At 43.5% G+C, this 17,133-nt stretch overlaps 1 protein-coding gene across 2 annotated transcripts; it reads left to right on the plus strand.

Moving 5' to 3' along the window:
* The first annotated feature begins 1,913 nt into the window (after positions 1-1,913).
* On the plus strand, positions 1,914-12,283 carry GADD45A (growth arrest and DNA damage inducible alpha). 2 transcript variants are annotated; one of them, XM_072419447.1, is made up of 4 exons: positions 1,914-2,032; positions 9,176-9,277; positions 9,819-10,032; positions 11,631-12,283. In XM_072419447.1, the coding sequence occupies exons 1-4, from the start codon at positions 1,929-1,931 to the stop codon at positions 11,742-11,744; spliced, it is 534 nt and encodes a 177-aa protein (XP_072275548.1). In that variant the 5' UTR covers positions 1,914-1,928; the 3' UTR covers positions 11,745-12,283. The 2 variants fall into 2 exon arrangements, with proteins under 2 accessions (XP_072275548.1, XP_072275549.1); XM_072419448.1 differs by lacking the exon at positions 1,914-2,032 and adding an exon at positions 8,418-8,564.
* Positions 12,284-17,133: the final 4,850 nt, after the last annotated feature.

Raw genomic sequence — 17,133 nt, forward strand, 5'->3', positions numbered from 1 at the left:
ATATATCAGTATCATATTATACAGGGAATGGAATTTTACTGATCTATCTGTTACCCTGAGCCATCCATCACCTCACTTGCCCTGTGAGGTGTAAAACCAATATTCAGTGTTTATTTTCCATTCCAAAGAGTTGGGATTTTTATCCTGTCATGTGCCAGTCAATCGGCTCCGTCTGCGTGGTGTAATTTCCTTTGGAAAGTGGAATCACCCATCCCAGTATCAAATGAAACAGTTCCACCCAGGATAGAAGGCGTGCTGTGGCAAAAGGCTTGTAATTCTGAAACAATTACATTGTAACTGATTACTGGGATTTTGAAGACAATGGAATGCACAGCCATTACCTATAGCAACCACCAATCTGTTAGGCCAAGTTCAGACAGGTGTTTCCAGTCAGCTCTGAGCGCTCGACACATTGCCAGGTGCTCAGAAGCTCCAACCACTGCACTGGTTCATAATAAACTAGTGGTTGGAGATTTTGCAGTGGCTGGTACTAAACCGCTTACTAATGACTCTAATAATTTCCCATAGGCATCTGTGGGCTAGGCGCTGGATGTAACATCTCAAATACAAGCAGGGATCACAGGCATGAGAAAGCCATCAATGTACCCCCATCAATTTCCTATGGGTGAGACGCTGCATGTAACACTGCAACATGAATGCTGGGATCACAGGCAAAAGAAAGCCATCAATGTATTGGGCAGCATGTTGGCTCAGTAGTTAGCACTCTGCAGCGCTGGGTCCCAGGTTCAAATCTTGCCACTATATCTGCATTGAGTTTCCAGGTTCTCCCAATGTTTGCATGGGTTTCCTCCCACATTCCAAAAACATGCAGTTAGGTTAATTGGTTTCCCCCAAAATTGGCCTTAGACTGTGGTAATGACATATGACTATGGTAGGGACCGGCCTTTGCAGCGCTAGGTCCCAGGTTCGATCCCCAGCCAGGACATTATCTGCATGGAGTTTGCAGGTTCTCCCCGTGTCTGTGTGGGTTTCCTCCAGGTACTCCGGTTTCCTCCCACATCCCAAAAACATGCAGTTAGGTTAATTGGCTTCTCCCTAACAATTGACCTTAGACTACATTAAAGCTGCGTACACACTGCCAATTTTTGTTGTTGGAAAGGATCTTTCACGATCCTTTCCAACGACAAGGGAGTGCACGATGCATGAACGGTGCTGTACATACAGCACCGTTCATGCTCTATGGAGAGGGGAGGGGGAGAGCGACGGAGCGGCACCCTGCTGCGCGCTCTCCCCTTCACTTTCATTACGATCGGCTGTCGTCCATCGTCCGTGGATCCGGCAGGTCGGTCGTCCGGACGATGGACGACACCGACTGTACACACGGCAGATTTTCGCCCGATAATTTGCCGATGCCGATTATCGGGCGATAAAAATCTGACGTGTGTACGTAGCTTTATCACATATGACTATAGTAGGGACATTAGATTGTGAGCTCCTTTGAGGGACAGTTAGTGAAACAACTATGGACTATGTACAGCACTGTGTGCTCCCTAGCTCCTTTTAGCTGGGTGCACCTCCCAGCACTTTTAACTAACCACCTGGCTGTTTTTGGGTGATTACTTAAGAGTTGGGTCACAATACAGGGGCTGCCACCCACCTACAGCTTCTTGCCACCGGCTTTAAAAGATACGTGGGTTAAACACTGATGGGCAAGGGTAAGCTGTAACTTCCCATGTCTGTATTTAGCCTTAAAGCAAAACTATAGTTCTGCTTTTCAAAATTGCAAGTAGGCAGGTTTTTATTGCAGAAGGCACAGACAATGTCCGTTCTACAATAAAACAGACCTACCTGCCTGATCAAAATCTTCTTTTCCAAACAGAATAAGCTGTGCAGGTGCAAGATGCTGGGACATGCTAGGTATCAAAGCCGTCCCTAAGGCTGCTGGAACTGAATAAACTGCTGAATGCATGCACAGGATTTACATCACCCTGACCAGTCACGATGGCCGAAGATTCGACAACTGGAAGAGAAGCAGAAAAAGATGTTGGTGCCCACAATGGAGCAGGAACAAGTAAGTGAGTGTCAAGAAAAAAATTGCAATTAGGCAGGTGTATTTATATTATTGTAGAAATAATCTGCAATTAAAGGTTGCAGTTTTTTATTTTTTATTAATTTCAATGCGTTTCTTTTATAACCAATGTCAGGAAAATGACACCTTCCCCACCACAAATCTTAGCAACCATGATTATTAATTAATAAGGATGACTTGTATTATCCAAATTCTGGCAATACATTTAATTAAAAAACAACTAACGAACCCTTGGGAATTGATACATGAATAGCTAATGAGACAATAATGAACAAGCTCAGTGATCTACCAGCATGCAAGCATTTGCATTCATTTCCTTAATAAGGTGTCCCCGGCAAGGGACCGGGATGGTGGATTAGTTTCACAAAGTAAAGGAAAATTGTGCAGGATGGGATGGTAGACAAAGTAAGGTACACACGTCAGATGATTCTCGTCCGATATTCGTCTCAGGGCTGATATGTGTGCAATGCTTGCCGTTTATGTATCTGTCCTGGCGGATCCACAGATGACGAGCGATCATAATGGAAGTGACGGGGGGAGAGCACAGCGGGGTGCCACTCCGTCGTTCTCCTCTCTCCATAGAGTAGAATGGCTCTGTATGTACATCGCTCGTTCATGCATCGTGCAGACTTTTGTTGTTGGAAAGGATCGTGAAAGACAATTCTTGAACGTGTATACCCAGCCTAATAAATGAGTCCAAATGTTTTAATGCATGCACATTCGTCATATTGGGTGACACATTTGTGTGTGATGTATCTGCTGCAGCGATGTTTCCTTTTCTGTGTCCATCCAAGCAACCAAATAGAACAATCACAGCGCATACCACAACAAGGAACTGAAATGACAGGAATTCCAACGCTTTGGAATGATCTTGTGATAAAGTTTCAGTTTGACAGAATTGCATTTCTCAGTGTACATTAATCAGAAAAATATTTTTTACTTCCTGCTTTTCTGTACAAACAACATCTGGCCTACAAAGATATAACTGAAAGGCCGAACCCTGCAAAACACGAGGAGATTACATGGCACGTCATGTGCTCGCCCCGTGGATATAGGTCCATCAGGTGTATACACATAGAGATTGTATAGAGAATTGTTAGCTTATCACACGCAGGGAATCCAAGCAACCTGATCTGAATTCTAAAAATGGTATCAAGTGGAGGTATGAATCTGTCATACCTGGGGGATTGCTTGATTTATGCAACAAAATGATATTTAATAATAAACATGACATTGCAATGATACAATTGATAATGGACAAAAAAAGATGGACGAGCCTTCCTAAACTGGTCATTGGTACAATGCCTCTTGTTGTGTATTTATTGAAAGAACATCCTAAATTGGTGGAAGGGCAACCTTATATTGGTGGTCAGTGGAGAAACCCCCTTATATTGGTGGTCAGTGGAGAAAGACCTCTAATATTGGTGGTCAGTGGAGATATCAACTTTTATTAGTGGAGAAAGGCCCCTTATATTAATGGTCATTGGAGAAAGGCCTCTTATATTGGTGGTCAGTGGAAAAAGACCTCTAATATTGGTGGTCAGTGGAGATATCCACTTTTATTAGTGGTCAGAGGAGAAAGACCCTTTATATTGGTGGTCAGTGGAGAAAGACCCCTAATATTGGTGGTCAGTGGAGATATCCACTTTTATTAGTGGTCAGTGGAGAAAGACCCCCTTACATTAGTAGTCAGTGGCGAAAAACCCCTCTTTATATTGTTGGTCAGCAGAGAAGGGTCCTCCTGCATTTGTGGTCAGTGGAAAAAGGTCCCCTTACATTGGTGTTCATTGACGAAACCCTTTTTCTGTTGGTGATCAGTGAAAATGGCCCATCTATCTTGGTGGTCATTGAAGAAGGGCCCCTTACATTGGTAGTCGGAGGAGAAAAGCCTCCTTATATTGGTGACCACTGGAGATAAAAACCCTTACATTGATGGTGAATGTTGCAGGGCTTGTAGATTAAGTAAATCAATGGACAAAGGTCCAATACATTGGTGGCCAATAAAAAAAGAGCTCCTCTTACATGGTGGTCAGTTTAGCAGGGTCTTCTTACATCAATGGTCAGTGTAGAAGGGTTTCTTACATTACGGGTCAGTGAAAAATGGAACCTTTACACTGGTGGCATCACCTTCCATCAATGATCAGCAATCATAAAATACCCCCTACATGGCTGGTCAATGAGAAAAATGCCTTAAAACATGGAAATCGGTGGTAAGAAGGTCATCCTGGGCTACACTGCTCAGCCACTGGTTACTTATCTGAGAGGCTGCACTAGACCTATCACCCGTTCTATAAAATAATGTCCCCGGAACTATGCAGCTACTGTGACTATGAGGACAGTCCACCAATGCTCATAGGAACCTCAGAAGCTTCTGGAAGAACTTGGGGGTTCCACAGATCCCATATGAAAATAAAATGGTCATCTTCATTCCAGCTGGCTGCAAGATTGGAAAGATGATCAACCAATGGCATGCTAATACCCTGATTGTAGTGATCCGACCATCCAGAGCAGAAAAATGGAACTGGGATTTACAAATTACTTTTCTGGTCAACAGGCCCAAAGTTATAACGTGTTAGTTATATCATTAATAGTCATTAATTCTATATGATGCAAAAATTGAAAATGGCACATGCAGCATTAAAACAGCACCACATCCTGCAATGCATTACAGCGCATTATGAAGACCAATTCATGTCTGTGCAGAGCACCATTGCATATGTTACCATGCGTGTTAATGCAATGCACAGTCACATGCAATGGTGGACTAAAAAAGTCACAAAAAAATACATGTTAATTCCCATTATTTATTTGAAAAATAACCTTATTTATCTAACAACTGTTAATGTTTATTAAAGCTCAGATGCTGTGATTTCTGTGACCTTAAAAAAGAGGTTCTGCAGCAGCAGATTCCAGCCACGTGACGTCACCGCAGTCACACCTCTTTTAGGACTGTGATTGACAGCTGACTGGTTGCACGTGACCGGCTTCTGCATTCCGAGCCCGGGGAAGCACGCGGTTTCCAGTCAGGCTGCTCACCATGGCAACGTCTTGGCTGGGGAACCGCCCACCCCCTCTCGTGAGGCGATGTCACTGACCGTGATTTGCCCGCGCTTGTTCACCTCAGTGCGGGATGATGCTGAGGTGAAATGTGTGGTGGTGCCGAATGAGCACAAAATGCCCCAATATCACCCTAATACTGTCACCATATTACCACATCATTATTACTACCCCATTACGGAATAAAATATGTGATAATAACTACCCCAGCATGTCTTACACAATAGTGGAAAGGTGTAGGTTGTGTAATCTCACACAAGGTGACAGGAAGAAGGAAGCCAAAGGTCTCCCAAGTTCATGATTAAAGTGCCATATAATGAGGTGCAGCCCCAGGCTGCTGGTCTGAACATGTCATGGCATTGCACCATGAAGGCAGCCATTGCTCTGATACTACTTTCTGGGGTGCAGCAAATGTGCAGATTGGGGGTTCTGACTTAGGCTAGCTACAACGTGCAATAATTGTCGTTAGAAAACAAATGATTAACGGCCCATCAACAATTATTCATGATTTTTTGGAAGGATTGTATAGTGCACGATTCTGTACATGCTGTACCGATACGATTGTTTAAAGATAATCCACCAATAATGTGCACACACTAGATAACGATCGTTTGAACGACGGTCAGCCGTTAGTCGTTCATTTTCAACGATAATTATTGTACGTGTGTACGTAGCCTTAATTCTGTGTGGTTGTTTCAGGTTGGTGCCACCATATTGGGTCACATATAAACATGGGGGTTGCTTTTATAATCAATACGTATGATGTAGCCAACAATGGGCCCCTGAGCAGAAATGACTTGGGGCCCCTGTGGAGGCCCCTTGTGGTTAAGAAGGATCCGTGTCCCCCCGTGCAGCAACTTGCTTTGCAACTCCCTTTTCCCCGACCCTAAATATGGTGAACTTACCTGTCAGGGCTCCCCACCGCCATCTACCTTGACGTTTTTTCTTTGTTGCCAAGCAATCCCCTTCAGCCATTGGACGGGCACTGATGATGTAACGCCTATCTGGGAGCAGATCTGCTTTTAATGAATCCGATCGGTAATCAATCAGCCAGAAGCCCCCAACACCACACACCGGGCAATATTCTGCATTCCAGGAGACGATTGGAATTTTAGGTGGTTTGGGCTACCTTCGTATGAATGACATTTTCCATTATTATTCATCAATGCGTCTGATTTTACCAATTGCAAACCCAAAAATCGCTTGGTCAGCTGCTGATTTATCATCAGATTCTGCACATTTGTACGTTTATTGGCCTTGCATGTAATGCGATCGTAATGAAAGAGAATTGCATGCATGAGTTTCCTGAATGAATGAGCTGCCTGATCCCACTGTACAACACACACCTATGTTATTAATAAACAGGATTTATATAGCGCCAACATATTACGCAGCGCTGTACATTAAATAGGGGTTGCAAATGTCAAATAGATACAGACAGTGACACAGGAGGAGGGGAGGACCCTGCCCCGAAGAGCTTACAATCTAGGAGCTGGGGGAAGTATCACACAATAGGAGGGGGATATGGAATGGTGGGAAGTAGTGAGGGTTTAGGAGAGAGAAGAAGACGGGTAGGTGAGGTTGAAGCGTTGGGTTATGAGGGCTCTTTTAAATGAGTAGAAAGTAGGAGCAAGTCGAATAGGACGAGGAAGACCATTCCAGAGAGTCGGGGCAGCTCTAGAAAAGTCTTGGAGCTGTGCGTGTGATGAGGTTATGAGTGAGGAAGCCATTAGTAGGTCATTGGAAGTGTGAAGAAAGCGGCGTGAGAATGGCAGCGATATATGTAATCCGGGCCTCTGTGATGTCCAATCAATCAAACCGATTCCATAATAAATCATAATAATTCCTATATACAATCTAGCAGAATATTGGTTGGTCGGCAGAGATGCTTTTATTGTCAATCATCAACAATCCTATTGAAATCCAATAATTGCAATCAATATTTTGAGTAGTCATGGTGAAATTAGATCAGTTATAGATCACATGGCTGCAACTCGGATCACAACAATCAATTTTTCATGATTGTTATATTGATGGAGGATAGCATAGTCCTTGTGGTAGGGTGACAACGCAGGAGAGCAATAGGATGCAATACAGAACATTGTCACCTTATATTGGAAAGTGGCTTTGGCAGGATCACCAAGGATGATTAAAAAACATTGCAAAATGATTGAAAATTACCAATAAATGATCTTTAATATTATTTAACCTTCCTGTCTGCATGCACTATGGGAATGGCTGCTTGGCATATTTTAGGGCAGATTTCCGGGCGGTGACAACGATGATATAGACCCACACAATACAATGAAAAGGCTGCTTGTAGTCTCCATTGAAAGGCCAAAACCATTGCAAATGGAAGCCAGACGCAGAACATCGCCACCCTGTAAATATCATTCCCAGCTCCAAGCCCCGGGCATTATTATAATTATATTATATATATTATTTATATATTATTTATAATTATATTAAATGCCACAGATTATTACACTGATTTATTCAATCTTTGATGAGTTTTTAGTGGTTGAGTTTACATACAATGGAATTGTTAGGAGAACTGTTGAGGGGCAGTTTTTTAAACTTTGTGACCAATGAGCATTGGGGATCCCACCACAGCAACCAATCTGATACCAATGTTGCTCATTTTGTCTAGCAACACCTGACAAATGCAAATCAATGGGCATTGGGTACCAATCACAACAGCCAATCAGATGCCATCTCTATTCATATTTATATCAAGTGACACACAAACCTAATTAATGCAGACCAATGAACAATGGGCCAATCACCGCAGCCAATCAGATGCCAGCTCTCCTCATTTTGTCTAGCGACAAGACAACCTGATAAATACCGTTTTCTGATTGGCTTATTTTTTATTTCATCGCTGAGGGAACACAGGTAAGACAGATGGGCTTAGAATGGGGCTGTGATTCTACTTATGAAGGGGCCACACTGTAGACTATACTGGTAAATACAGTTAAAGCATTAATTGTATTTATTCAGAGTTTTGGTACAAACTTGTGATTGTTACGGCTTATCCGGGTGTGGTCTGTTAGAAGTATTTACAGTAATCGTGATAATATGCCTGGAATTTGAAGGGCCCGGGATGAGCAGCGCTCTTGTACGGTAAAGGCGGCGTTTCCCGGCTGTAATAATCGTACACGGCGGCGAAAGGGTTACCGCGCCAATCTTCATCACCTAGCAACCATTTGCCCACAGAAGCTCCGCCCCTCATCCAATCAGGGTTGTGAGGAGGCAGGCGGAGGTGGGACTGAGATTCCAGCGAGCCTATGAGCGGCAGAATGCTAATGAGGTCACTGTGCTTTTGTAGCCGGGTGCGGGCAGCGTGTGAGTCACAGTTGTCGGAGATTTGATACAGAAAGGAGCCGGAGAATCACACGAAGAGCGTCGCCTGCAATATGACACTGGAGGAGCTGACTGGAGAGCAGAGCCGGGGAAAGTAAGCATCAGTCACCCCTTGGAGCGCCATCTGCTGGATGATTTTGGAGTTTAGCTCGTGATTAGTGATCGGCAGTTCTGCAAAGGATTTTTGTGCTGAGATATAAGATTACCCCAATCTGACCTCGGGGCTGGGGACCCTTCTGTATGGGAGATTGGGGACACTCAGTTTTTTGCATTGCTTTGTTGCTTGCATGGGATAAGGGTTGCTGTGACCCCACTCTTTCTGCAAGGGCTTCTCGTGTTGCATAGGAAGGGATGGTGGTGATCCCATTGTTATTGCACGGTAAGGGTAGAGGTGACCCAATTCTGAATTTTGCATGGGGTATGGGCCGCTGTGAGCAATTTCAGGTCTGCTGCTGCTGTAGATCAGTCGGAGCTGACTGCAGAGAATGAACAGTAGAGGATGCATAGGGCTGATATAAGTAATGTATGGCTATAGCAGTGTGATTATTGGATGATCAAGGTGAGTTAGGGACACCAGCAGATTGATGTGATTGTTGCAGGTTAATGTGTGTGGCTGACCCCCTCCCAGACTATGGCTGACTGGTGCTGTTGTGACTCTTTTGTTGGCTTCTATGGAATGTAACTAATGTGGACCTGTCATTGCAGGATGGACAGTGTGGGCACAGCGCTGGAGGAGGTGCTAAACAAAGCCAAACTACAGAGAACGATCACAATCGGAGTCTACGAAGCGGCCAAACTGCTGAATGTGTAAGTACAACACCTAGACTGATTGCACTGTGCATGGGGCACTTTATTCCTGCAGGACTACAAGTCACAGCATGGCTATTGCTGATCATTAGGTAGTCATGATTAATGCCAAATATAATTCTCAGGTTATGCAAGTTGTAAGCTTTTGCAGCAGCCACCTGACTTTAGGTTACACTTGGCAGAGGCTGCATTGGGGGTGCTAAACTTTGGGGTGCAGAACTAGAACTGAGGTTACAATAAACTTCACCTAATACAGGGCAGCCATAGAGATTCAGCCTTTTCCCATCCTAGCTTGGAGTGTTAGCTCTTCAGGGCAGGATCATTTCCCATGTCTTTGTCATTTACAATCCCTGTTTGAAGTACAGTACTGTGTTATATGTGGGTGTTATAAATCCTGTTTATTAGGAATGATCCCATTTGACAGCCAAGCAAGCAGCATTTTCATAGCAGTCTGCAGAGTTGCCTCCCTATGTATTAGCCAATCCCGCCGGTAAGGCTCGCTGTGTTTTCTAAACCCCTCCATGTGCTGTTTGTGTTGCAGGGACCCAGACAATGTGGTGCTTTGTCTTCTGGCCACAGATGAAACGGAAGATCAGGATGTTGCTTTACAGATTCACTTCACTCTGATCCAGGCGTTCTGCTGTGAGAATGACATCAACATCCTGAGAGTGAACAATATGAGCCGGCTGGCCGAGATCCTGGGCGGTTCTGAAAAGCCAGGAGAACCTGCAGACCTGCATTGTATTCTAATCAACGTAGGTGATATTGTCTGCAGGAGGATAAAAAGATTGGGGATTGGGGGGGGGGGGGACTCCAGGGTCTGCAAGCTGCATTCCTGGGCTGTACCTGAGAGGCGGGGGGATCGTTGTTCTGGGTTACCATAGACAATGCCAAGAATGGACGTCACTCCCTATTGTAAGTTGATAGTAACGGAATGCCGCTCGCATTCCTCTCCGTCCCACCAGTGAAGATTCCTAGAATAGCCCATAGAAGGGACACAGGTGTGCAGAGCAATATACCTACAGATGGAAGCTGCTACTTTATGAATCCACACAGCTTTGCTAAATCTGATGTCTTCCCTTTGCACTTTGTGCAGATGTTTTCCTTTTTATTATATATTGGTAATTTGCATGCTTTTATTAGAATTTAACTCAAACCTATTACTGTCTTTTAGAGACCCTGTCAAAGCAGGGCAAGGTGGTCTCTTTGGATCCAATCTCCTAGATTGTAAGCTCTTCTGGGCAGGTCTCTCCTTCTGTGTCACAATCTGTCATTTGCATCCCCTAATTAATTTACATTGCTGTGTAATATGTTGGCACTATATAAATCCTTTTTATTAATAATAATCTGTATTAGCTGATGACAGATGGTGGCTCAGGAGGACAGAGGAGTGGACCCTGCCCTGAAGAGCTTACAATCTAGGAGAGTGGGAAAGTGTTGTATTGAATTAGCTAGAACTATGAGACCCTGTCACTTTATTCTGAGATAGGCAACAGGTATTTGATTCTGTGATTGTTGGCTGCAGCGCAGGTTTTTTTTTGTATGCATGGGAATAGCCAACCTTCTCAGCTTTGATTTGTCATTGCGGTTGGCTGCCTACGCAGAAAACTTTTTGTTACCTTTGAACTGCACCTGTCATCCCACCGCCACCACCCACTCCCTGGGAGTGTAAAAGCTTCATCCGGCTCTCCTCCTATCCCCACTCCATAGAACAATTGATGTGCAGCAGGTATTTTCTAGCAGCTCAGCCTTTGGTTTCTGTTGTCGGTTCCTTACACAGTTCCCAAGCTCCAGTGGGACTGACTCACTCCGCATTCCTAAGCTCCGAGTACTTCCCCACCCCTGGCAGGAGTTTCGGTAATGCTGGATCACAGTGACTTTGCTGTCTGCTGCAGTTGCACTTTTTTTTACAAGTGAACTTTGAACAACTGCGAGTGTGACATCATCACTGGAGCATTACCGTCCCTGACTTGTTCTGACATGTCCATTACTAATGGAAACGGCACTTACCTGCTGCTAGGTGCTTCTGTATAGCAATGCTTGAAAATGCTAAAGCATGGTGGCTCAGTGGTTAGCACTCTAGGCTTTGCAGCGCTGGGTCCCAGGTTCAAATCTCAGCCAGGGCACTATCTGCATGGAGTTTGCAGGTTCTCCCCGTAATTGTGTGGGTTTCCTCCCTCATTCCAAAAACATACCGTTAGGTTAATTGGCTTCCCCCCAAATTGACCTTAGACTGTATTATTGACATATGACAATGGAAGGAACATGGCTATGGACTTTGTACAACGCTGTGTAATATGTCTGCACTATATACATTCTGAATAATAATAATAAACTTTTTTCTTCTTTCCAGAACCCACATGCTTCTCAGCTGAAAGATCCCGCCATCAACAAAGTGATCAACTTCTGCAAAGAAAGCCGCTACCTGGATCAGTGGGTCCCCGTGATCAACCTGCCCGAGCGGTGATCACCTTCCGATAGCCACAAAGGACACTTTCGAGTTTGAAATAATAATTTGAAAAAAAAATAAGCAGCAAGGATTTTGCAGACACTGGGTTGGTTCTTTGCGGCGGATGCTTACAACTGTTAAAGCAAGGATTACAAAATGTACAAAAAATGTAAAAACTAACAAGCGGACGTGTAACGGGTTTGGCTGCCTTGTGCCGTGTTGGGAGTCTCAGGAACAAGGAACTGAGATGGAGAAGATAAAACTGCCGTGGAACTTTCAGAATGTGGTGCCTTTGTGACTTTGCGGAGGGTCGGCACGGAATATCGGAACAAAAGCAGACTTTACGTCTGGGGAATATAAAAGCCTTTTTAATATTACGGTATTATTCTAAGTAACGGTTATTGTTAAGTTATTTCCTAAACATTTATTTATGCAAATTTGTTACTTATTTTATGAATTCCAGGAACTGGTACTTTTTTATACTTAAGAGTGAGACAACTGAAATTGTAACCGGTTTGTTTTTCATTGGGTTGTTCTAATAAAACTCTTTCAAATGACCTGAGCGTTTCTTCTGGTTATTAAAGGGGGTGCTCTGCTGTTTGATAAAATCGTTATCTAAACTCGTGATTTCTGGATTCTACTTCCCTTGATTGTGTGGGCCCCCCAGGGACTGACGAAAGAACTTCTTTATATCGCAGCCATGGACAGCAAACGCCCCACCTTTTTGTTAATTGGAAAAGGACTTCTTACTTCATGCAATTTGATTTACAAGGTGCTCAAAGAAGGGGAGAAATAATCCAACTTTTTCACACTGCGTAAAACTAATTAAAGTGTCAGAGTAATGCGATAAACCAAATGGGACACCAATGCACATGTACATTAGTAGTGAATGCGCATGCTGTACCCTGTGGATGGGTTAATGCAAGATGGGTTAACCCCCCACCACCAGCATGAGGAAACAGTTTTGTTCCCTGGTGTCTGGGCTTCTTAAATTGGCTCCCTACACTTAGAGGTACTGATTGCCCCTTTTAAAGTGGGATAAGTAGCAAACGTGCTGTTTTGGAGGGGGGAGAGGGCAGTTTGCCATTGTTCCCTATGGCACTCATCACTTTAAAACTGAGGACTACTAACGGGTAATGTAGCGGATTGCCACTAAGAATTACAAATGGCGCAGTATATGCCGGAAGTGATGCTATGCGCTCTTCAGCCTATTGCCACTTTCACAAATTGGGTAAACTGAAAGGGGCCAATAAATAATGCCAACGGCGCTGTTCACCCTTTCCAACCAGGCATCTATCGGACACTGCACTCTGTCCACTTCCAGCTTTTGCACCCCAATACATCTATGACTGCAAGCTACAGCCTAAGGTAGGTACAGAGGTCCCAAGTTAAAGGGGGGTGTTTTATATATTGTGCTTTTTCTCCTTTATGGGCACAGTGCCCACATTTCAATGAGAATTCAGTCTCTGAGAAAGATCAATCACAAGCCATGAAATCCCCTCGGCTGTTTGTGATCATGTCTTTACCTCGTATGAACTTTGCTGTATCCCTGAACCGCTCATTCCTCGTCACACCTGTTCATGTTCTGCTCGCCTCCATTCCCACAAGCAGGCACATGGTTTTCTTTTCCCTCTTTCATCCCTGACTTCTGAGAATTCCACAAATGTAATCTACATTCTGAAGCTATTTCCTGCCCTCCTACTTCTAGTATGAAACATAAAAGTGGTATCTACAATCTGAAGGGACAACACACCCAGCCTATGGGAAGCAATGGCAATACAACTGTTCAACTCAGAAAATTCACAATATGTTTCCCTGAGTTATAAACAGAATGCAGAATTATTCTAATTCTTTTGGTAGCATAGCATGCAAATGATTGAAGATGCATTAAAGTCAATCCATGGTCAGTTAGCAAATGCAGGAGAGAATAACGCAGAACCCCTCCAATACTTTCCTTCACTGCATTCACAAGGATACTCTCATTCTCATCAGGTGACCATGTTCAAGCCTGGTGATTGGTCACTTAGGCCCCCCAAGGCCTCCATGGTGCAGAGAATCTTCCTAACACATGGGAGGACCGGACTTTTTTTGAGGTCCCGGGGACAAAGAAAAGCACAGAGCAGCTGGGTATCGCAGGTGGGGGGTGCAGCAGTTTCCTAAAAGGACAATCTCATACCTGCCCATTGCAAGGCAACCAAGGGCCACAATGTATCTGGGCGAGCTTGCAATGAATGGCCTCAGAGAAATCACACAGCAAATCATGATTAGTACTAAGCAGTAAATAGACATCAAGATTCACTTCCAGCATGTAAAAACACACAAGGAGACATAAACATGGCTACAACACTACTGTATTTGCATGCTCATTTTACAGTCACAGCAATGCGTGTTTTCATCTTGGTAAAAATATACACGGTTAAATCATACAAAAATGTCACCAACACTCCAGGAATAGCGAGCTGTAGACCCATGGCAGCTGACGATACGCCCTTGGCCAGAGTAACCAATTTAGGTTATGTTCACTCTTAATGATCCAACTAATCAATTCGGATGAAGTTTGGTTCCTAAAAATAGTGGGTAGAGCTAACAGCATTGGGAGGAAAATTGCTGCTCCAGGTGACTTCCAGTTTCTGGCCACTGATCACATGATATCGCCTGATATAAACTCTGATCTTTCTCTTCAAATAACTAATCAGGTGTCCATCTGGGCGTATGGAGTCAGCACTGGAAGGACCATGGAGAAGCATTTTCTCCAAAATGGGTAAGGGTTTGTTTTTCACATTTCCTTATCCGGCCACCAGGGCTATGAATGGCTTTGTGTAAGGACAGGTGCATTTTAAACAAATATTTCAAGAATGTTTCACTTTTACTGTCTGTTTAGAATAATATAAATTACAAATATAGCTGAACAAGAAAAGGAAAGTTACTTCTGCAAAATAATCTTTTTTTTTATTTTTTATTATGGTGATGATTTAAAATTGTCTGACACTGGGGGTCAATGCCCTTGAGGACTGGATCTAACCCTTAGCAATGGCAAACTTAAGCTGGAATTCCACTACATGGGGCAGAGAAGGTCTAAAGCTTTTTCAAGCGATGCCATTGGCCTACAGATGTAATAAGCTTTTGTGAGCAGGGGTGTAACTAGATAAACCCCACCCCTAAGGGGGAAAAAACCCTCCACGGGAACCTTACTCACTCCCACCACTCCAGCAACTACGTTGGAGCCATCAAATGCAGGCTCTAGCATCATTGTACCCTTAAAGCTTCAGACTGCTCATGCTTCTGGCTCTGCCTTGCAAATGGCTGTCCAACAGAAGCTCTGCAGGGGCGGGGCCAGGGATGCCACACGCCCAGGAGCAACCCGCAGCTTTTTAGGGATGCGGCAATGCTGAAGCCTGGATTGGCTGTGGTAGCATTTTAGCTACCCTGTTAGTCTCAATTGTTTTGGCAGCCTGAGGGTCCCTGTCTTCCCCTTAAACTACAGAGTTAGGCGCTTAATAGTTACACACCTGCTTGCGACCCCCCCGCCTTTAAATACCTCTACTAAAAAATCCAAACCATTTTGCAATCAAATGCACCAAAAACTTCCCAGAAAAGAATAAATAATCCAATAGAACACAATAACACAATTGTAGAAAATCAACATTGAACATTTTAATAGGTTTATAACATGGACCAAGATTTTTGTAAAATGGCAATAGTGTTATATGTTGAAAACATTACACTGTCATCGACTACAAAAAAAAAAAGGAACATTACAAAAAATTGGTGAAAATGATATTAAAAAAAGGTGCTAGTCGGATTTTGGTAAGAGATGGCTGTAGTCTGTGTACCTTTATTAAGCGTTATACACACATATACAGAGGCCAGAAATTACACACTCCATGGATTATCCTTGGCATTTAGTGTTGGATCAGGAAAATGAATGAAATCGAGTGTGACACAATTTACAACGGATTATCAAAAAGAAAACATTTGCCACTAGAACACTTTTCAGTGGTAGACAATCAACCAAAGCAAAATTTTTACATCATAGCAAAAACAGGATTTTACAGTTTTTTTACTTTTATCTCCAGAGTGGCTGAATACATATGATACAAAATGTTATTATGTATGAAATACAGCACTTATGCGTGAATAGCTGCTCTGCAGCAGGAAAAGTTACCCGTGATGAAAATGTTAAAAAACACCCGGGTGTTTATGTGAATGACACCTCTGTGATGTCTGGCTGTGATCCACTATCATAGTATATTAGAATTCATATATTTTATGCATAACAGCAGCACAGTGGCTCAGTGGTTAGCACTCTGGCCTTTGCAGCGCTGGGTCCTAGGTTTGAATCTCAGCAAGGACACTATCTGCATGGAGTTTGCAGGTTCTCCCTGTGTTTGCCTGGGTTTCCTTCCACATTCCAAAAACATGCAGTTAATTGGCTTCCCCCCAAGCCTTGACCTTAGACTGTATTTAAGACATGAGTATGGTAGGGACATTAGATTGTGAGCCCCTTTAAGGGACAGCTAGTGACATGAATATGGACTTTGTACAGCCCTGCGTAATATGTTGGCGCTATATAAATATTTTATAATAATAGCATGAGCACTGTGAATATGAAAACGAACCACTAAGGCTTTGAATTACATTGCTGCTTTGCCAAACGCCTGGAATTCCAAAAGCAGCATTTGTTAGAGGATTTCCAGGCGTGTGTCGGGTGGCTATCTGTATTCATTGACTGTGCCGCCTTTCCATCCTCCATTGTCAATGGATGGTGATAATAGCCAGGGTGCAGAATTAAAGCTTGCTGCATTTGTGGATTTTAAATCCCAGATAACCCCACTGCCCTCTTACCTTGCGCTATTCATATGCACATTATGGGGTAGAAAAAATGGCAGAGGTAAGCTATCAGTGGGAATGTGGCTTAAGACAAGTTGGTCTGTTACCAAAAATACACCACAAAAAACTAATAGTATACACTATGTGGCCAAATGTTCGTGGACCCGACCATAGCACTTATAGGAGAGCTTGTTGGATATGCAATTTCAAAGCCATGCCCATTATTATAGAGCTGCCCCCCTTTGTGGCTTTACCAGCCTCCATTCTTTTGGGAAGCCTTTCCATAGGATTCAGGAGTGTGTATATTAATATTAAACACGATTTATATAGTGCCAACATATTATGTAGCGCTGTACATAAAATAGGGGTGGCAAATGACAGATAGATTAACAGTGACACGAGGATCAGCCAAAAGCAACCTTTTGGAAGGTATAAGGTGGTAATGTCAGGTATTCATGTTGCATGAGAAAACCTAGCTCATATTCGGGGTTCCAAAATCCCACAGGTATTGAGCATCATGTTCTGTTTACTCCAATGCTCTGCACCATATTCATCAGCTGGCTTAGTACACAGGGAT

The sequence above is a fragment of the Pyxicephalus adspersus genome, chromosome 8 (assembly GCF_032062135.1).
Source record: "Pyxicephalus adspersus chromosome 8, UCB_Pads_2.0, whole genome shotgun sequence".
Taxonomy (NCBI): domain Eukaryota; kingdom Metazoa; phylum Chordata; class Amphibia; order Anura; family Pyxicephalidae; genus Pyxicephalus; species Pyxicephalus adspersus.

Excerpts from the sequence above, each read along its gene's own strand:
- GADD45A (XM_072419447.1), top strand. The coding sequence starts at position 1,929 with ATGCACAGGATTTACATCACCCTGACCAGTCACGATGGCCGAAGATTC. Across the intron at positions 2,033-9,175 it reads CCACAATGGAGCAGGAACAA|GATGGACAGTGTGGGCACAG; the intron begins GTAAGTGAGTGT and ends CTGTCATTGCAG. Across the intron at positions 10,033-11,630 it reads TGCATTGTATTCTAATCAAC|AACCCACATGCTTCTCAGCT; the intron begins GTAGGTGATATT and ends TCTTCTTTCCAG.